Here is a 20,605-nt window from a genome sequence, read left to right as displayed (position 1 = left end):
AACATTGCTGGAATGTCATCTCCTTCATCTTTAAACAACAACAACAAACTAGCTCCCAACCCCGTGATTCATGATTCCCATTGTAAATAGGACTTTTCTTGCTGATTGGTACTGATGACTGAATCAAAAAATGAGCAAGTAATTTGGTGTTCATTATCTGTACTTTCAGATTTTATCTGCAGCAATGATTAGGTAAAATAAGGAAAAACACTGTCAATGATTTATTAAAAATTTATTTCACGTAATAAATTATATAATTCATTTTTATTTTTAAACAGTCTACACCAAAAATATTTTTTGAAACATCTTTTTCTTTTGGTAAAACGTACAGGGTAGCCGGCTGACATCAGCTTCAATTCTAGTAGGTAGAGTCCCCTCACAATTACACAGTGAAACATAGCTGTTCTTCACATTTCTCTAAAAGATCAAGTTGACACCGCTTGATAAAAACAAAACAGTATGAACACTTCCAAATTTTGCCTAAGGCCTTAGATTGACCTGAATAGTAGATGGGATATTATAAAGATATATTCATTAGCCCTGAACTCATCACCTGACACATGTACACACCATACGGCCGAAGGAGCAGGAAAGCAAGACGAAAGGCACAGAGGGACGCAGTGGGGAAGTCTAAGACCTGTATGCTAAGTGTGGCTGCAGAATCAACACAACGTGACGGGAGAGGAAAAGCTGCTTCCGGGAATTTTTTTTAACTGCTAACAGCATATATACAGTTTTTATCAAATTATTCAGAGGGTACCTAACTTCTGAGATGACCAGGACAAGACAGATTATTTTTTCGTTCCAATATAAGGTCAACCTCATGAACGTAAAACCTAACAAAATCATTTAAGGGCTTGGGAGAAATTAGGACATCTTAGGAAATGGGAGGAGAAACCCCAAGCTTTGTGTGCACCAAACGTGTACGTATGCAAAAACCTTTCTCTGAGTGTTACACGAACGAGACTCACCAGTTTGCTGTAGTTATTGTCAAGTGTTGGCTATTCTCCTCTTTGAAAGGACACAAGAATTTTACTCTCACGATGACCTATTAATTTCAAGATTAAAGTAATATCACTGGTTTAAAAAAACTGTCTTTATTTCATTCAAATTTTACTAAAGCCTCTCATAGGCATATAGTCTACAAATGAAAACACAGCCTATAGCTCAGGCCCGATGACAGTCATGATGGGGTGCTTACAGAAATAGAACCACAGGAAAGTTATGTGCTGGGGAGAAATATCAGAAAAAACTTCATTTATATTTAAATTTACCATTCTGTATATCAAGTGCCTATTAGCTGAACAGAAACTGTATTCAATAATTCATATTCTGTAACTTCATTCAACTAATACAAAAAGCTAAATAGAAAGATTTATGGTTGAACACTGAGCTCCTGAGGCTGGTATCACATATCATTCCCTGATAAGAGTGAGAATTCATCAACAGAGGACATAAGAGCCAAACTGAGAGCTGGATTTTAAAATACCTTTCCCTGCTGTGCGTATAAGTAACACACTGTGTAGTGACCTAAAGAATATTTTGTGTTACTCAATTTTCTTTTCTGGGAAGGCTACCACAGTCCAATGACTTTAAAAACCAAACTCCAAAACTCTACCTGAGAGCCTTAATAAGGGCAGTTGGATCATAAAGACAGGTCATCTTAGTCGTGATTGGAAACCGGATCGCCCCATTGCCCCTCTGCCATAGTTCAAGGGTAACAAAGGCCAATTATGAGGTTTACCGATTGGTACTAGCAATTTAAAATGAATAATTGTACGTATATACTTTTTTACACTTATATGTGGAAGTGGGCGAGAGTGAGCAAAAACGACCCTGGGGTGGGAGCGAAGGTAAGCCTGAATGTGCAGAATCTATAGCACCCCTTCAAAAACGCAGGAATTCCAGGACCTCAAGGTCAAATTTAAACCATCAGGAATAGCACTGTTATTCCAAAACCCCTGAAAAGAAAGAATAATAAAAACTGCAGCTGATTTTATGCGCCAGGAATGAAATGTTACAACACATCCATCATTCACATGTGGGTTCATGTAATTTATCTTCAATTAGAATTATTATCTATTCAGCAGCTGAAGCCCAAGAACTGCTGATACACTACAGATGAGAAAACATTTGCTGGTCTCTCGGCTCTGGCCTTCTCAAGCTAAATGATGATCACACGGTATAGATCACTTGTTCCAGAAACCCGGCCTGGCCCCCGCGTCCAGGAAGCTGCGCCACCAGCACTGAGCATCTGCAACATCGCTCCGTTCCCTCCGGCAGACTCGGGTCTACAACTCGGTCCCAAATTCACATAGAAAACCCCACACCACCTTTTAATCCAGGATTTCCTCCTCTGGAATGTGTTGTTATAGCTATTAGAAAAAGATATCTAAAATACTGGAACCCCAAAGATACAATAGTTTAAAAGTAACTTTTACAATATTGATAATTAAGTACTTTATCTCAACAGTCTCGACGTCCAAGGTGGTCAAGCTAGTGTCAGAGTATTTTAACTTACACACTGATGGGATTGCTATCTGTCTGAGTTCATGTGTGAGATGGTTTACGCGACCAAATCGACAGGGAAAAACACAACCCAGAAACCAAGGCTGCACTCTCAACTGCAGTGTTTTCAAAATCATGTTCAGTGGGATGTCACAGTAAGTATTTAATTGAAAAAAGGGTTCCACCTTTGGATAAGGACACATTTAAGTAGGCTTCCAAGGAATTCTCAGAGCCTTTAATATGCCAACAGGCAGGTTTACGAAGGCCCAAAATGATCTGCCCATGGAACACTTTATCCCCTGAGCATCTCATAGGAATACCGCTCCACCGAGCACGTCTTGAGAAATATGGCTTTGGCATTTTGGTGTACTCAAAAGCTTCACTAATTCCTCAGGCTTTGAGACATTAGTCTATTTCTTAAAAATAAGCAACAAAAATTGTTATAGCCGGTAAGTCTGGAATACCAGACTAAGAAAGTGAGCATGCGGGAGGGGGGAGGACGGGAATACACCTGTTTAGCCTACTACATCATTTTCACCTCCCTAGCAAAAATATGTTCAAAAATACCCAGGTTAACCACTCTTGATAACGGCTGTGCACAACACCTGAACAAACCGATATGCAGAGCCTGCTTAAAGCAAAAACAGTAGAATAAAGTTTTCACTGGCCCAAATGGAAAAATGCGCAAGGGCCACAGAATCTCATGTTTAGAACGGGTAACCCTGGTTATCACTTAAGAATCTAACGCTGTACAGTTTGATAACATTTACAGAGCTCTCTTCTTTGAAGCACTACTGTTGCTGTGGGAAACTTCACTTGAGGAGTTGGTTCAGAGTAGTACTTCCTCGACCTCAGTATTATTGAGATTTGGGGCTTTGTTCTGGGAAGTTGTCTCGTCCACTGTAGGATGTTGAGCGGTAGCACCTCTGGCCTCCACCCCTGGATGTCAATAGCATTCCACAAGTTGTGACCACCAAAAATATCCCCAGATGTTGCTTCGATATAAGCAAATCATCTCCAGTTGAGAAGCACTGCTACTGAGTGAAAACTAAAGCTTACGCCTGGACTCTGCTTCCCTGGGGAATGTCCATTTCACAGGCAGACCGTGACTTACACACATCAACCTCTTGTAAATAGTAGCACTAGATCATTCTAAATTCTCTGTGACCAGAAACATAAGTAATTTGTGAATGGTAGAGAATGGTTAGGAGGAAGCAGTTTACACATTTCAAAAAGAATCAGAAGTAATTTTACTGTCACATTAGTAAGAATTATCTGAATCATAATGCTTAATTGACAAATATTCTAACAAATAGAAAAATCCTAATTGTATTTTATCTGTTAAGGACCATAATGATTGAGGCAGTCTAAGAAAAAAAAAAACGTAACAGTCATCAATGGCTAGCTCAGACCACATTCTGTATCTTGACCAAATATTCTCCATGACATCCTCAATTCAGAAACCGCAAGCCTTATCTTTAAACTGCTTATTTGTACTGCAGCCTCATCACTTCTCTCAAATGATCAAAAAGAAACCGTTCACATGTCATGAAGAATTCTGGTACGTGTCAAGAAGCACATTATCTAGTTTTAAAGCCATTTCTTCAATATCCACATCTTTAGTTTTGTCGTAATTGTCAACTCCAGATGCATTACTCTCTTTCTTTTGTTCTTTCCTTACTGTCTTTAAACACTTGTCAAGTCTCTTCATGAACAAGTCCACATCCTGTGTCTTCATTCCGATGGCCGCTGCAGCATTGAGGTAAGCACAAGGGTAATGATTTGCATGTGACATAAAGCCTCGGAAAGTGTGGCCACTCACGGTTTGCACAGACCCAAGAGGCACAACCCTGAAAGAGAAAAGATTTACTATGTCTGGTGATGTTAACAGAATATCACCCATAGACAACAGATTATCTGTGTTCCTAAGCTTTAGATCTACTGATAAAGAAGTTTAAAAACAGTCCATAAATCATGGCCTATGAAAACAGACGGTGGCAGCCTTAAAATAAAATTACATAATACACGGCTATTCTCCGTAGAAGAGTGCTGCCTGGAGGTGACCATTTACTATCTTCCATTAAAGAGCTGTAACTTCTAGGAATCACAAATACTTTTGCACCTTCTTCAGAGAAAAAAGAAGAAAATTACTTGTTTTTGTACTAAATATGGAATCTGACTTCACATATATGGAATCTGACTTCACACATATATCCTTCAACGGGATACTGAAATTTCTTAAGTCAAACCACGTTGACTAACTGCCGTGTATCACCTCCAATAATCAACAAGCTGAAATTACACCTATCTGATCTGTGCTGTGCAATGGAGGGTTTTAAAAGCAAGGATCCAGCAAAAATTCCGTGACTGCTTACAGTGGTGTGGTGGTCAGTAAGCAGTGATACCCGGCAATGGCACGTGCATTTTTTTAAGCTTGATTTCTTTGGCATACTTGATATAAGCAGATTTCTAACAGTACTTAAAAAAAAATAAAATAAGATCAACCTAAACAAAAAGACAAATAGTGGCAACGCTAAAAGCAAGGCCAAGAAAACCATTTTAGAAGCGTCAAAACTATGCTGTATATGGATATAGTTCATCAAGGTAAAAGCTGAATTAATCTAAGATTTTTTTTCTTTTAAAAAATTGTCCTTGATGTGAAATCTCTAATCTCTGGTAGTCAGAGAGAAATTCTTTAATAGAGGCACGTAAAGAAGAGTACTTAGAGCAAGATATTTCTTTTCAAGTCATTTTTCTCTGACCTCATCAAATATAAAATGAAAAATGAAATTCATTTTTAAGCCATGTACATATAAGAGCAAAAAGTACATTTTTCAAAGGCAGTACTCAGACAAGAATTGCATAACTTTTTGGTTCAGGAAATGGGCTTTTCCTTAAAAATGTTTTCATCTGAATTTAGTAATGAAGATGACTTATTTCTAGCACCACAACGTGACACCACTGAAGATGATCGAACAAAGGAAAATAACGATAAAAATCTGTACAGAGAGGTGATGAAACTTTGTTTCTGTATGTCCATGAAAACAGACAAGGTCCCTATCCTTATGAGACTGCTTCAAGCGCGGGCCTTCCACAGGTGTGCCATCACAGCCTTACACACTCTCCACCTCATCGTTCCTCACCCATGATGAACTCTCAAGCTCAGCATATACCTGGGGGACAATTGTTCAGGAAAAAACACTTTATTACAGTTAACTTTTTGGAAAAGCCAAATAAATCCAGGCCTCCTTCCCACATACCTACCTGGCTCCAGAAACCTGTCTGGTAAAAAGCATTGAGCCAAGCTGAGTGATGGCTCTGTCTTGGTGTTCACCTAGTATCTTAAGTGTCACAGCTGAAAAAGAAAAAAGGATCCCAATGTACCTTGGTTCACCAGCACAAAACCACTCAAAAAATAAATACTTAACAATGGAGACCCTACTTTTGTGTGTGTGTTAAAATACACGTAACATAAATTTACCATCTTAACCACTTTTAGGTGTACAGCTCAGTGATATTAAACACATTCACACTGTTGTGCAACCATTACCACCATCCATCCCCGTAACTCTTTTCATCTTGCAAGACTGAAACACTGTACCTACTCAACAATAACTCTCCATTCTCCTCTCCCCTACCCCGACCCCCTGGCAACAACCATTCTAGTTTCCGTCTCTAAGATTCTGACTACTCTAAGTACCTCAGACAAAAGGAATCATATACTTTTTGTAACTGGCATGGAGACATTACTTTTTATTCATTGTCAAGTGGCATGATTTCATTTTAATGTACATAATACATTATAGTAAGGATCTGTTTGCATATCAGACAAAAAGATGTTAATACAAAGTAACCTACTCAGAACCAGAATTCCCCTCTCACTTTCTAAAGAGTGAACTTTCCAATTAAAGATGGAACACTGACACGATCAATATGGCAGTTTATTAAAATTCAACCATGTTTTAAGACCTTATAAAATGAAAATGTGGGATATTTTCAGTATATATGTAAGACTAAGTAAGATCAACTTCTGCACATGAAAATGAGAATTATCTTTCTGAGGTTATGTGGGTAAACTATATACTCACCACCACCACTAGCTACCATCTCCTGAGGATTGACTTACCATACTAGGTACTTTACAATCTCAACTGTTCTTTTGCACTGAGTGCAGAGCCGGACCTGGGGCTTGATCTCACAACCCTGATATCATGACCTGAGCCGAAATCAAGAGTCAAACGCTTAACCAACTGAGCCACCCAGGTGTCCCTCAACCATTCTGTAACTATGTGAGGGATCATTATCTCCATTTTATAGATGGGGGAAAGGAGATGAGAGGTTAGTACATGGCAGAATTGGGATTCAAACCATACCATATCATCTTCTACAACATCTACATAGCTTATAAACCAGCAAAGGACTAACTAGGGTGGGCTTTATTATATATCAGTGGTAAATAATTTTCCATGGAAGCCGATTCCTAAAAAAGGCTTCAGTTACAAGTGATTGATTCCTTACTTTCCTTAGATATACATGAAATATGAAACATGTTATACTGTATATATTCACAAAAGGGATAATCATGAAACTTAAAAGTTAAATGCATAGGGGCACCTGGGTGGCTCAGATGGCTAAGCATCTACCTTCGGCTCAGGTCATAATCTCAGGGTCCTGGGATCAAGCCCTGCATCTGGCTCCCTGCTTGGCGGGGAGCCTGCTTCTCCCTCTCCCTCTACTGTTTCCCCTGCTTGTGCTCTCTCGCTCTCTCTGTCAAATAAATAAAATCTTTAAAAAAAAAAGTTAAGTGCATAAAAGTCAACATTCATATTAACCTGTTTAGTAGGCCTTGTACTATGTGACAAAAATATATCGTCCTTATACAAAGGAAATTATAAATACAGAGTTCTCTAACATAAAGGCACTCAGGAAAACAATCATAGCATTAAAAACAATATAGATCTAATTTCTAATATTATGGTGTTTTGCTAACTGGTAGAAATTTTTTAAAAATTTTTACAGAGTTCTTTACTAGTGACTAAATTATTATTATTTTGGTTAGAAGCAGGAGTTAAAGTATAATTTTCTGTATATGCATTATAATACTTAATATTGATTTGGATTCTTTTCAGTGTATACTTTTTATCTCAGAAATACATTAAAGCATTCTTAAAGGCTAAACTTTTTCAATTTCCAGATAATACTGTAATGAATTTAGAAACATCCTTGTAACCAGAAAGAATCCATACTCTTTCTAGAAATACCAGCTCCCTGGGGAGGGTTAAGAAGCACTGATTTTTTTTTCCTTAAGAAAAATATATTACCTAAAGATATGGGATTGTGAGGTGTATGCAACAGCCTTTCATTGTAGTTTTCTGACAGCTTCTTTAGTTGGCTGGACAAGTATGAAAACATCTCCTGCAACAACAAAATGTTACATTTAAAGGAAATCAAATAAATGCTTACTGCAACCTGCCAGATTAAATAAGACAAAATCCGTCTGGTGTGATGTCTGTGCTGTAAATTAACACATCTACGTGCTCTAGGAGCAATTCTTTCCTTTGACGACACAATACAGTGAGATTCGAAGCTGCCACAACTATCAGAAACCACAGGATTTAGGTAAAGAAGGCAAAGGAATAGCACATTTCCTGCCTGGGGGCTATTATGTATCTATCACAAATCCATCCTCTTTTCAGAACCTCCAGGGTGACCACTCTAGTCCAAGCAGCCATCAACCTGTTCCCTGGACCACGGCCAAGATTCTAAACGATTTCTCTACTAGCCTTCCTGCCCCTCTACAATCTGTTCTACATGCAGAGGCCCTGCGTAGTCTCTGAAAAGCATAATGCAGACCATGTCCCTCCCGATGACTGACTCCCCTCTGTAAGGATTACCTAGAAGGCCCCAAATGAATAGCGTGGCCAACACAGCCAACTGAGCAACTGTCACCCCCACATTTAGGACAGCACTGGCCACATCAGCCTCCTTTCCAACTGCTGAACACGCCAAGCTCCTTCTAGCGCCAGAACCTTCATGCCTGCTTCCCCTGAACTCAGACAGCTCTTCTCCAGCAACATTCCATGGGACCTCCCTTCATGACTTCCCTATTAATGTACTCCCAATCTCCCTCCAACCACTACATATTCTGGGTTCTCCACTATACTTATCACAATCTGAAATTACCTCATTTACTTGCTTAAATGAGTACTCACTGTGACTACCTACTCAAAGGAAAACTTGAAAGCAGGGACTTGGTGTTCTTCACTACTGTTTTCCAAACACCAAGAAAAAATGTGCCAGACTTTTCATATGTAAGTAACTTAGGAAAAAGTAGTTTAAAATGCATTTCCTTTAAATTGCACAAACTCAAAATTAACAATTCCCTCAACTCAAAAGAATACAGGAACTAAAAATGAAAAGTTGTATTCTTGGTCCTACTCTGGAAAATAATGCATATCCAATAATAGAAAATACAATAAAAATATTACATACATGTGCACATGTACGTAAGTAGTTTAACAAAGTTTACAAAATATTGTAAATAAATATTAAATTGGCAACTGTTTGACCTAAAATTATACTTTCTTCTAGTAAGCTCTTTATAAAGTGTTAAAATAAAAATCTGCCCAAATAAGTCTTTCCTGAAGAAGCCCATTTGCACTGACCTCCTCCAAGTCATAGTCAAAACACATAAAACTCTAAAGATACACCAAAGAGCCAATGGCCAACAGAGTTGGACCCAAGTAAAGACAGTAGGAAATGATATTTCTACTTCAAAGGCCACAAAAACTGCTTCCATTTTCTCTAAGGTAAAGGTTAGATAGTCTGATCCTACTAAATCCTTCTTTTGTTAAAATCAAGAAGAAAAGCCTACCAAGTTTGTTAATTATTAATGAGTCTACTTAAGATCACAAACATTTTTACCCTTGTCAACATGGTATATTTTATACTCTGGCCTGAAAAAATATATAGTTATACCAGTTATATAATATATAGTTAGCTATTTCCAAAAAAAGAGGAAATGTTTCCTTAGTAACACCCCTACAGGGTGCTTTTAAACTTACTGATGCACACATGGCTATTAAAAAACTGAGATTTTCCTAATACTCCATTTCTAATAACAGATCAGTTTTAACCGGTTCTAGCAATCACTTCCTAATGCCACTAGAATTCAGTTTTAACTGCAGCTAATATCTTTAGACTACAAACATAATGCTAAGGTAACTAAATCTACATATCACTAGTATGGGAGTAATTAGACAAAAAAGAAAATACTTGTGAGTCAAGTTCACATCCTTCTGCAAATACTCTGTGTGAAGGGTTATGAGAGGTAATCCAATAAGCAAAGAAGCTTAAATATCTTAATGCACAATATACTGAATCCTACGATATTTGACAGCTTAAGGTCCTAAATGCTCCCCCATTAATATCACTACATTTAAAAAATATCATTTAGGAGACTGTACCACTATTTCCTACACTACTACTTAGCTAAGCAGTTTTTTCCTGATATATTAAAGATACTACAAAACCTGCACTATTTTTTTGCCACAGTTAAATCTATAACTGACATTTATTATAAAATACTTCTGTAAAGGGAGAAATTTATAAGCACCCAAAGCAAATGTATATAGAAAGATCTTACTTAAAATAAATGAAATAGTATCGATTTTCTATGTCTTTTGTGCTGTATTTAACTTAATTTTAAAAGATTCTTCACCAGAGATAAACTGAACTGCATACCTGAATGCTAATGTCAGCTGTATTTCTAGAATAAAAATACAAAACTTTACGCCATAGTTCAAGATGTTAATGGAAGGGAAGCTGAATTACATGAAGCATTACCTTTCACAAACTGATCTGCAGTCGTAAAGCCCAACATTTAGCCTCTCCTTCCCCATAACCCCCAAATGTGCGTAATTCACTAAATTTTAAGGGAAAATGTCTTAGGTATCATGTTTTCTGAAACATAATGCTGCATGTTACAAGAGCAGATGAAAAGAGAACTTCGCAAATTATCATAATACGTCTTGGAGGGTCAGTAATAAATCAAAAGCGAAACAGACCAAGTGGTCTAACATGTCCACAATGGCATGAAAGGGCAGACGGACAGGAGACTGTGGGTACAGCTCCACACACACAGAGGCCCATATGCGCAGACACGTGGCTCTGCCTGTGACCAGCTGACAGGACCCAGGCATCCTCAGCAGGCCAGGCATCTCAGGCTAAAGCATGGCCTCCAAAAACACTTCTGTCGAGGCCCCACAGCCAGGCCTGAAATGCCACGCTTGTGTTGAGATTCAACAACTCCACTTTTAGGGCGGCAAATCTCCTCATGTTTCCAAACTTAGCTTTGTCATAGGACAGTGTTTGAGGCTGTATGTCTGATGTTCTTCTAGAACTTAGCTTGTCTCCCAGAGCCTCAGCTAACAGATGCTAGCTGCTGGAGCAGCCATCCGCTGTCATTCCTCTTCTGCACTTGTCCAATTCAGCAGCTATTTGCAACAAGGAATGATTACCTGCTTGCCCTGTTCAGCAAAGCACTCTTCTAAAAGGAAAGCTAAGCAGAATGATGGCCTTCTCCAGAAGCAAAGAGAAGTGAGGAGAAACTTCTAAGAGTGATCTTTCTTTTTGCAGAGAGAAACTCATAGAAATGGTGTCTTAAATTTTAACCCCTTTTCTTAAAGGCCTCTTCAGTTAAATTCATGGCCATTTCTCCCCTCGGTGAAGATGTGTGGATCGGGAAGGGGCTAAGGGCAGAGGTTCAATCCACACACACAGTTCCACTCTCTCTGATCCTTTCACCCTTCAAAAAAGAAGGCTTGAGAAGGAATGGCTTCAAGCTGAGTTCTTGTCTGCCTCTACTGTGAAAAGATAAAGCCTTTTCTGAAGAGATATACTAGATGAAATAACCTCTAAAAATATCATTGTGATGAATAAGGGCACAGAATTAAAAAAAAAAATCCTAAGTTTTCTTTTAACACTCCTTTTTTGGTACACAATAACACCGACAATATAAAAAGGAGCTCTCAGTGATGGTATATAAATAGCTCTGGCTAAAGCAAAAGAGGTTTACCTCAGCTTCTCCAGAGCTGAACCAATAAACTATCACGATTAAATTTTCACAGTTCAAGAGCAAGTCCATTTAAACAAAAGAGGCCCTTACTTCTGCAACAAATCCAATAAAAAAAACAATATTTATGCCACATATATGCAATTACGGTTTATCGAGGACATCCACATTTTTCAATGAAAAGATCTGCCTGGTGAATGAAGTTGTTAAAGAGTAAACTTTTATTCACTTACAATGACAGAGTTCTCAAAGGAGCACTTTACTACTTTGAAGATTACTTCAGGTAGTCTCTAAGTAAAGTCTATGCAACGAATTTTAAATAAAACCAATTAATATATTAGAGCCTTTGGGGTTTTACATACCTCCCGTAGCTAAGAATAGAGGGTCATGAGATCAGCATTTTTATGGCTCCAGTGCCCAGCCCAGAGCGGGAAAGCACTCCCTCAATGCTGGATGAGTGACTGGAAGCAGCGAGAAGAGAGTGGTGAGACATGAAGCGCAGAGGCTTTAGAATCACACAGACCTAATCAGACAGTGGCAGCTCTGGCACTTTTTGTGCTCTCTGGATAAGTACTTAACACCTCTGAGCCTCAATTTCATCTGTAAAATGGGGATAATACCTACCTCATAAACTTGCTTTAAGTAGTACATGAAATAATGAGTGTAATAAACCCCACAGAGCTCCTGGCACACAACAAACATTCATAAAAATGCTCACTTTCCACCCACCTACTGTTCCGTCCTAAAAGAGTTTTCAGGTTAAAATAACTAACATTAGTGGGGTGTCCGGGTGGCGCAGTCGGTGGAGCGTCCAACTCTTGGTTTTGGCTCAGGTCATGATCTCAGGGCCATGAGATCGAGCCCCACACAGGGCTCTGCGCTCAGTGCACAGTCTGCTTGGATTCTCTCTCCCTGTCCTCTGCCCCCCACCTCACACTTGCACGCTCTCTAATAAATAAATAAACCTTTTTAAAAAATAACAACTAACATTAGCTGGCAGGACTCTTACAGACACATGTTAATACCCTGTAGCGATAATCCTATTCTTGTCCTATCCCTGTGAATTCTACTCTACTCCATCTAGATAAAAGGAAAAGAACAAAGTTCTGGATGTTGCAAAGAGAGGTTACCTCTTGACATCTGAGATGGAGCCATCCAATTCATAAATATCACTAGAACATAAAATCTGGCCCATAAAATATTTATACAATGATGAACAAAGTCCCAATGAGAAGCAAAGCTAGGCTACCTGCTGGATCTATTTACCAGTTAAGCTACATATTCCTACAGGTCATTCCCAAAGCAGGTGGATTTTCTTTTTCATGCTAAGCAAAATGTACACATGCATGAAGTCTGGAATCCTCTAAAAGTAGCTGAAAAATTTAAAGTCAAAACCTAAATATAAAAAATCAGAAGAACTATGGCATCACGGAAATTCTTAGATTCCAACAGAGCACCCCTAAAATCAACAAGTCCTAAATCCTAAGGTAAGGAAATTATTTTGGAAGAGGACTACCTGCTAGAGAGGAAGACCTACTCCCAGAAGTATAGTACCTGTTACACACAACAGGTCATCACCATTTTAACTCACTTCTTTTCACAAATTTCCAACCATAACCATATAGAGAAATATTTCTATGAGAACATCTAATTCATAATGTAAGTCAGTATCAAAGTTAATTTGCTTTCTAATTTTCCAGAAAGATACTTATTCTGTGTAAAATAAGAGATGACTATACAAAACTAAACCTAGGTGTTCCCAAATACCTTCCATTAGTTCATTCAACAAACATCTGATGAGCATCTACTATATCAAGCAAAGGACACGAAGAACAGAGGTATGAATGCAAACTCCAAGGTTGCACTCCAAGACACTAGTCTCCCAGACTACCCATAAGCAAGGACCAAGTTTCATTTCAGACACCTGATGGTGATTTTGAGGGGCATGCACTCAGATAATCAGCTTAATTTGCTAGTTAAATAAATTTAACTACAAAATCACTCTCAAGACCTATAGTAGTTTATTAGAGCAAATATACACTATTATTAGTTATCATATATAGTTTCAATTCAAGAAGAACAGAAATAGGAAATACTGAATAGTACACTTGCTTGGTGTGATAATAACAGCATATAAAAAGTTTTAAAGTTTCTATCTACATTATAAAGAATAATCTTTAAATGTCTAACTTAAAACTTTATGTCATAGTCTTATCAGAGCTATTATATATTCCAAAAATCTGCAGAGGGATCATTGAAAGGTAAAGAGCAGCAACAATATAAGAAAAGACTATAACTAGGATAATTGAAAAGATCAGATAATAAGTTATATTATTTTTTTAACAAGTTATAATATTAAGCTTTGATATTTGGGATATTTATGCAGTCTGTCTCAAACTCCATAAAATATTATCTACCTATGTATTAAAATGCTAGGACATTGTTGTTTCTTCTCTAAGTTTCTGTTACACATACAAGTGACCTGTGTGCCCACAAAAAAATGGGTTTCAAACTAGGATGTGCATCAGATTCATCAGGGAAGTTTGTCACAAATGCAGTTGTTTGAACCCCACTCCAGACTTCCTGACTCTGAATTTAGCTAAAGGAAAGCCAATCTGATGAAATGATCTGGAACAGACTCTCCAATAACTGGCATAGTACTTTGCTTTCTAGACTCGGTCTAAAATACCCTTTAAGAGTTCGACAGTTATTTTGGCCATCCCTTCTAGTTTATGATGACACCATAGGAGTCTAATAAATGGACGAGTTGTACTTCTATAGAACAGATGTCGCTTCCTCAGGGCGGCCTTCCCCAACCCTGCCAGAACTGGCTGGCTTAGGTGCTACACGCTCCCATACATTCTGCTTGTCCTTTCATAATGCCAAACAGATTTATAATTGTTTATTTAATATCTAGATTTCCCCCGACTATAATTTCCATGATGGTAGAGACTATGTGAGTCTCATTTGTGAATTTACTTTAGGGCCTATGCATAAACATTTCTTTGTCTGAATAAATGAACGAGCAGAGCAAGGTCCAATACTGCCAAAGTAATGTGAGACCAGACTATAAAGGATCATGATGGCAGGCTAAGGAATATGGACTTTGTCTTGCAGGCAACCAGAACCCAAAGCAGAATAACTTGAAGAACTTTAAAATATTAATCTGGCACTCTGCTATAACATAGCAAATTAGAGTAGACTAAGACTGGGGCTCGGGAGAAGAACTGGTCAATTACTGTAAGCATCCAGCTGTGATATGGTAAGGGCCGGAGTTAGGGTGGTAGCAGCAGAAGTGGAAAGGAGGAAATGAATGTTGGGAAACATTACAAAGGACTCAAGGGTGTAAGAGAAATCAAAAGTATCAGTGTTAGAAATCTATTTTTTTTTTTTTAAAGATTTTATTTATTTGACAGAGAGCGACACAGTGAGAGAGGGAACACAAGCAGGGGGAGTGGGAGAGGGAGAAGCAGACTCCCCGCTGAGCAGGGAGCCCGACGTGGGGCTGGATCCCAGGACCCTGGGATCATGACCTGAGCCGAAGGCAGACGCTTAACCGACTGAGCCACCCAAGTGCCCCAGATACTCTAGTTTAAAACGGAAAAGGGAATTTGTTGGTTCATCTCACAGCCAAGTCTACAAGCAGACATGGCTGGATCCAGAGACTCAAATGACTCTTAGTTCCATTTTCCCTCTCATATTCTCGAGTCCCAGGAAGGCTTTCTTGGCATGGCCAGAAATATGGCAGCTGAGTAGTTTACTATCTGCAAAGCAGCAAACCCTCTCGCTCTCTAAAGGATCTATCAGACCTGCTGGAAGGACTCCACCGCCACATGCCCACCTGTGAACCATGCTAGCCAGATCACATGCCCACTCCTCTGAGCAAAGCAGGAAGGGAGGCTGTGATTGATAGTCTCAGTAGGATCACCTGGAGTCAGGGAGGGGCCGTTCCCAACAATAGTGATTCTGCACAAGCAAATGGCTTATATCCTTTCTAAAATATAACTGAGCTTTTTTGGCCAAGATCACTAAATTTATTCATTGTTTTTGCCGCCTTTGGGTATTAGTAGATCTAAGTCTTCAGATTTATAGCTATATAAGATAACTACATAGCTAGCAGGCTAGACCATTTACCCATGTAAGAAAAAAGCAGAAGAGTTTAGAGGTTAAGACAGAGGATCAGAGGCCCAATTGCCTAGCTTTAAACCCATGTCCCACAATTTACCTCATATATGTTACTTCTCTATCCTTCCATTCCCTGTAAAAATGAGGATAACGGAAACACCTGACAAAAAAATCTGTGAGTTCAAGTATCTTTTCCACAGTGAAACAACCAGCTATAGGAGAGCTAAGGTCCACTGACATCTAATACAACTAAACTCTCATATAAACAATATAAACCCATGATAGTTTTGCTCATCTATAATCAGGCTTCATCTGTCATATGGAAAAAAGGTTCCTTGGAGGATTTATTGAGGTCTTCTCTTAGCTACAACAATCTATGACCACGATGACTACCTTTGGGAGTTTATCAAACTGGAGTTTTATTCTAATCATTTGAAAATCTTTGTTAGGTTTATTGGGGCATAATTTACATATAGCAAAATTTCAGAGGCCCAGTTTTTAGGGGCCCACTTCCATGAATTCGGACAAACATACAGTTATGAAACTACTCCCACTATCAAGATATAGACCATTTTCCCATCCCATGAGTCCCCTCCCTCAACCCGTGACTCTGGAAACCACTGATCTTTTCTCTGTCCTGATATTTTTTGCCTTTTCCGGGGTGGCATATAAATGAAACCATACAATATGTAGCCCTTTGAGTCTGGCTTATTTCATTTAGTATAATGCATTTGAGAGCCACTATTTTGTTGCTTACATCAGTAATTTGTTCCTTTTTATTGCTGAGTATATATGTACCACAGTTTGTTTATACACCAGATGCTGGGCATTTGAGTTGTTTCCAGGGTTTGGCAATTATGAATAAAATCACTATAAACATTCATGTATAGGTTTTTGTACAGACATAAATTTTCATTTCCCTTGAGTAAATAGCTAGGAGTGGAATGGCTAGTTTATATGGTGAGCATATGTTTAACTTTATGAAAACTGCAAAAGTGTTTTCCAAAGTTACTGTACCATTTGTGTTCTTACCAGCAATGTCTGAGAGTTCTCTACTTGCTTGAGATCTTTGCCAGCATTCAGTACTGTCAGTTTTCTTTATATTAGCCCTTCTACTAGGTGTGTAGTGGTATCTCCCTGGTTTTCAGGTGCATTTCCTAAAGACTGATGTTCAGCCTCTTTTCCTACATCACGTAAATCTTAAGAGATGTCCTCATAACACAAAGTAAGCAATTACTTTCCTATGGACTGAACTGGTGGAGGGAGAGGGGTGACTAGAGGAAACTAGGGAACAAAATTTTTCAACTTCTGTTACATATTCATAAAGCTGTTGAGAGGATCTATCAGATAATACATGTAAAATATCTTAAAATACATAAAGTACTATTATAAATCTAAGGGACTTTAATTGCTACTAAATGTTAGAAACTTACACAGATACAAAAACTGTACCAGGAGCCTCTAGCTCTCCCAGATGGGAGATGAATAAAACATTTTAGTCTGACCCACCCTGCCAACACTGTCTCTGTCTACAATTTTGGAGTTGTCCTGAATTAATTAAGCCAGTTTTTAGTGTTGGAGACAAAGTCCAGTTTTCATTTCTTTTCACAGCCAACATAATCAATGAGTTCAGCATTCCAGTAATGACAAGGGATGAATTTATTATTTTAGAATGAGAAGCTGACCAACTTCTGACCATTCTTCCTCCTGTGACTGACATCTCACACCTATACAAGTCTTCAGACTTCCAAAAACAGAAAGAAAAACTTGTCCGTTTGTCTCTCAAGACCCTCTATCTTTAAGTGACACATGACCTGAATCTTACTAAACTAAAAAGAATCTCTACGTAAAAATTTTCTTAAAAAAAAAAAAAAAAAAAGCAAACTCACCTGCCCAAGATCCCTCACAATATCTGAACACACAGGAGACAATGATTAATTGAAAACCAACTGGAGTGATTCCAGATCAAAGTAAATCCCCTAGGACCACACTAGCTATCTATACTCTCAAAGTGGCAAACCAAAAGGCAAAAACACCAATAATTTGGAATAATTTTAGTCAAGGGTATAATTTTAAACCTGAGGAAAGCTTACCTTTCTTTCTTTTAATAGCTTCTTATAGCCATTTGATCCAAGTGATAATAAAGTAATAAGGACATCTAAAGAAGGTGAAGCTGAAGCTCTTCCTGAAATAAGATAAAGTTAACATTCAGGAAGGGGGGAAAACACCTTTAGAAATTAAGATTTATTATAGTAGCCTAGTACAAATGGATTTTTGTTTGTTAGTTATTTTTTCTGTAGAGCAACTGATTTATTTACCTGGATACATCTTGCTGATTTCCTGAATGAAGGAATCATTAAAGCCAGCAATTATAGCGCCACCTACCGGAACCATAAAATTTTTGTCCAAGCTCTGAACAAAAGCATCTATTCTGCCAACCCGAGCCCCCTAGAATGAAATAACATGTAATGTTACATATTGGCTTCTAGGAAAAGAAACAACAACTGCTATTAAGAAATAAATACCATCAAAAAATGCATGAAAAATCAGAAATAGATCAAATATCTTATTTTCTTTGTAACAGTGCCAATAAAGGATTTTTAAGTATGAAAATGAGTTTTTAAATGCTGCTCCTCTTATGTGAAAGAGCACTTTATTTGCAAACTGCTTTCATACCAAAAAAAAAAAATCATTAAATCCTCACAACAACCTTGGGAGGAAGGCAGAGTTTCAGTATTAGTTCAGGTGGGAACTCAGCTTTTCACCTTAAAGTTGGCTAGGAGAGTAGATTCCTCCCCATGCCTCTCATCTGTGATCTTCTATTTGACAATAAATGCCAACAGTGGGTCCTGCAACTCTTAAGTAATTTTAAACACCCTCTGTGAGTTCAAGAGTGGCCACCATAATCTAAGGGACAGTAGCCACTCATGTTGCCAATCAGTTATACATTTACGTCCTTCTCTTTGATGCTGGGATAATCTACTACCTGCATGACTACTTTAAGCAACAAGCTCTGTTCCCACCACCACTCAGATCACAAAAGAGAAAAAAAAGTTTATTTTTAACATCAACTAATGGAATTTTTTTGTATACTCTTGGCAATGTTTCTATTAACTCACGTTTCCTAATGTTATAATCTTAGATGATCTCAGTCCACTGCAAATGAACTCCAAGTGAAAATCTAATATTCCAGTGAAAAACTGAATACTTACTTACCAGAAATGTAAAAACTAAGTTCTAGTCCCCATCCAACATAGTCTGTGACCTTCTATCCAATGTGCTTCAATTTTCTCCTCTTAAAGATAGAGATACTATCTAAATTTCAACTAAGATCGTTTTTTTCTTTATCTGTAGCAACAGATTTTCAATCTGTATTCACAATCTACATTCCTATTAATATTATAACCACATTTGACCTTCATCTTCACACTTTCCCTCCACATCTATATCTCAGGGAGAATAGAAAGAGCAGATAGCTGGCCTAATCTGAGAGACCAGATCCAGGCAATAGGGAGAAGCACAAAAGCAGGAAAGGGAAGCCGACTACTTTGGAAGCTACTGCATGATTGTTTAAATCTTAACCTTTCCCTGTTACTCTTCTAATTTCCTCATAAACTCTGATCAAAGAAACTCTCACCATATCACAGGAAAACAGAAAGAAGCATATAATAACTACTAGAATAAATAACCAAACAGCACGCAAAGTAGTAGAACGTAAAAATAAAGAGGAATTCTTAGAATTGTCTTTTATTAACATTTAAGTACTGTCCAAGGCTTCCTGAGAGAAATGTGAGCCTCAATCAGGAGGAGGAGTATTAAGAGAACAATCACTGCCAGACTTTGCTAGAACCCTTCATCACTAAAACACAGAAAGCATAAAGGGCAGCACACTCCGTGGCAAGAAAACAAACAGCCTCACAAAAAACAAACGGTTTTATCAAAGAAACAGAGTGAATAAGCCCCAATATGTACCTAATATGTTTTAAAAGAAAAATAAAACTGCAAATAAATGTGGAAGTAAAGTATGGAGTTGGGTTTTTTTTTTTCATTTTTTTAAATGAAAACACATTTTTTGCCAGTTTTATTGATATAATTGACACATTATGTATAAGTTTGAGGTGTATGATATGATGATTTGATATATGCATATATAATGAATGGATTACCACCGTAAGTTTAGTCAATATCCATCAAGTATGGCTTAATAAGTTAACTGCTTAGCGAAAAAGAAAAACAAAAAAAACCAGCAAGCGGGACCCACTCTCACTAAAGTCAGAGGGAAAAAACCCCAGAAGGCTAAAGGGGCTTAAATAAAATAGGGAACATAGGGGCATGTGCTATGAAGGGAAGGGCTGCCATTTATCAGTTCATTCATCTCCTTGTTTACTCACAAAAGAAATATCTGGGCACCTATCAGCTGCCAAACATTGCTTAAGGTTCTAGGGATAGTGGTAGCATTAATAAAACAGATAACTGTTCATATAATAATAACTTCTGTCAGAATTTACTGAGAACTTACTTAGCACCAGGCACTGTTCTAAGCACTCTACATTCTTAACCCATTTAGCCCTCATAATAACCATACGAGGTAGATGCTACTATAATAGCTATTTTACAGATGAGAAAATTAAGGCACAATAAAATTAAAGTGGCCTGCCCAAGGTCAGAAATGTACTTAATAGCACAGCTGGGACTCAAATCCAGGCAGTTAAAGCACCTTACTGAAAGTCACCCAGGAAATCAAAGACACAGCAGGAACTAAAACCTAGGTAATCTGGAGGAAGAGCCCATGTTTACAAAATAAAATATTATTCCTGTGGCATTTCCATTCTTCCAGCTACCCAAGCCAAAGCCCTGGAGTCCCTGAATTCTCATTTCCTCATACCTCACGTCTGACTC

At 38.0% G+C, this 20,605-nt stretch overlaps 1 protein-coding gene across 1 annotated transcript in view; it reads right to left on the bottom strand.

Moving 5' to 3' along the window:
* Positions 1 to 249: 249 nt before the first annotated feature.
* Positions 250 to 20,605, bottom strand: part of SEPSECS (Sep (O-phosphoserine) tRNA:Sec (selenocysteine) tRNA synthase) — a 35,396-nt gene continuing 15,040 nt past the window's right edge. The window contains exons 7-11 of the mRNA XM_021679410.2: positions 18,025 to 18,154; positions 17,800 to 17,891; positions 7,830 to 7,923; positions 5,773 to 5,863; positions 250 to 4,358 (exon numbers count right to left, since the gene is read on the bottom strand). Coding sequence (XP_021535085.1) covers positions 4,055 to 4,358; positions 5,773 to 5,863; positions 7,830 to 7,923; positions 17,800 to 17,891; positions 18,025 to 18,154 — 711 coding nt within the window. The 3' untranslated portion in view covers positions 250 to 4,054. The remainder of the gene's footprint in view (positions 4,359 to 5,772; positions 5,864 to 7,829; positions 7,924 to 17,799; positions 17,892 to 18,024; positions 18,155 to 20,605) is intronic.

The sequence above is a fragment of the Neomonachus schauinslandi genome, chromosome 2 (genome assembly GCF_002201575.2).
Source record: "Neomonachus schauinslandi chromosome 2, ASM220157v2, whole genome shotgun sequence".
Lineage (NCBI taxonomy): Eukaryota > Metazoa > Chordata > Mammalia > Carnivora > Phocidae > Neomonachus > Neomonachus schauinslandi.
The sequence above is the reverse complement of the archived record's forward strand: the minus strand, read 5'-3'. Positions and strand labels throughout refer to the sequence as shown.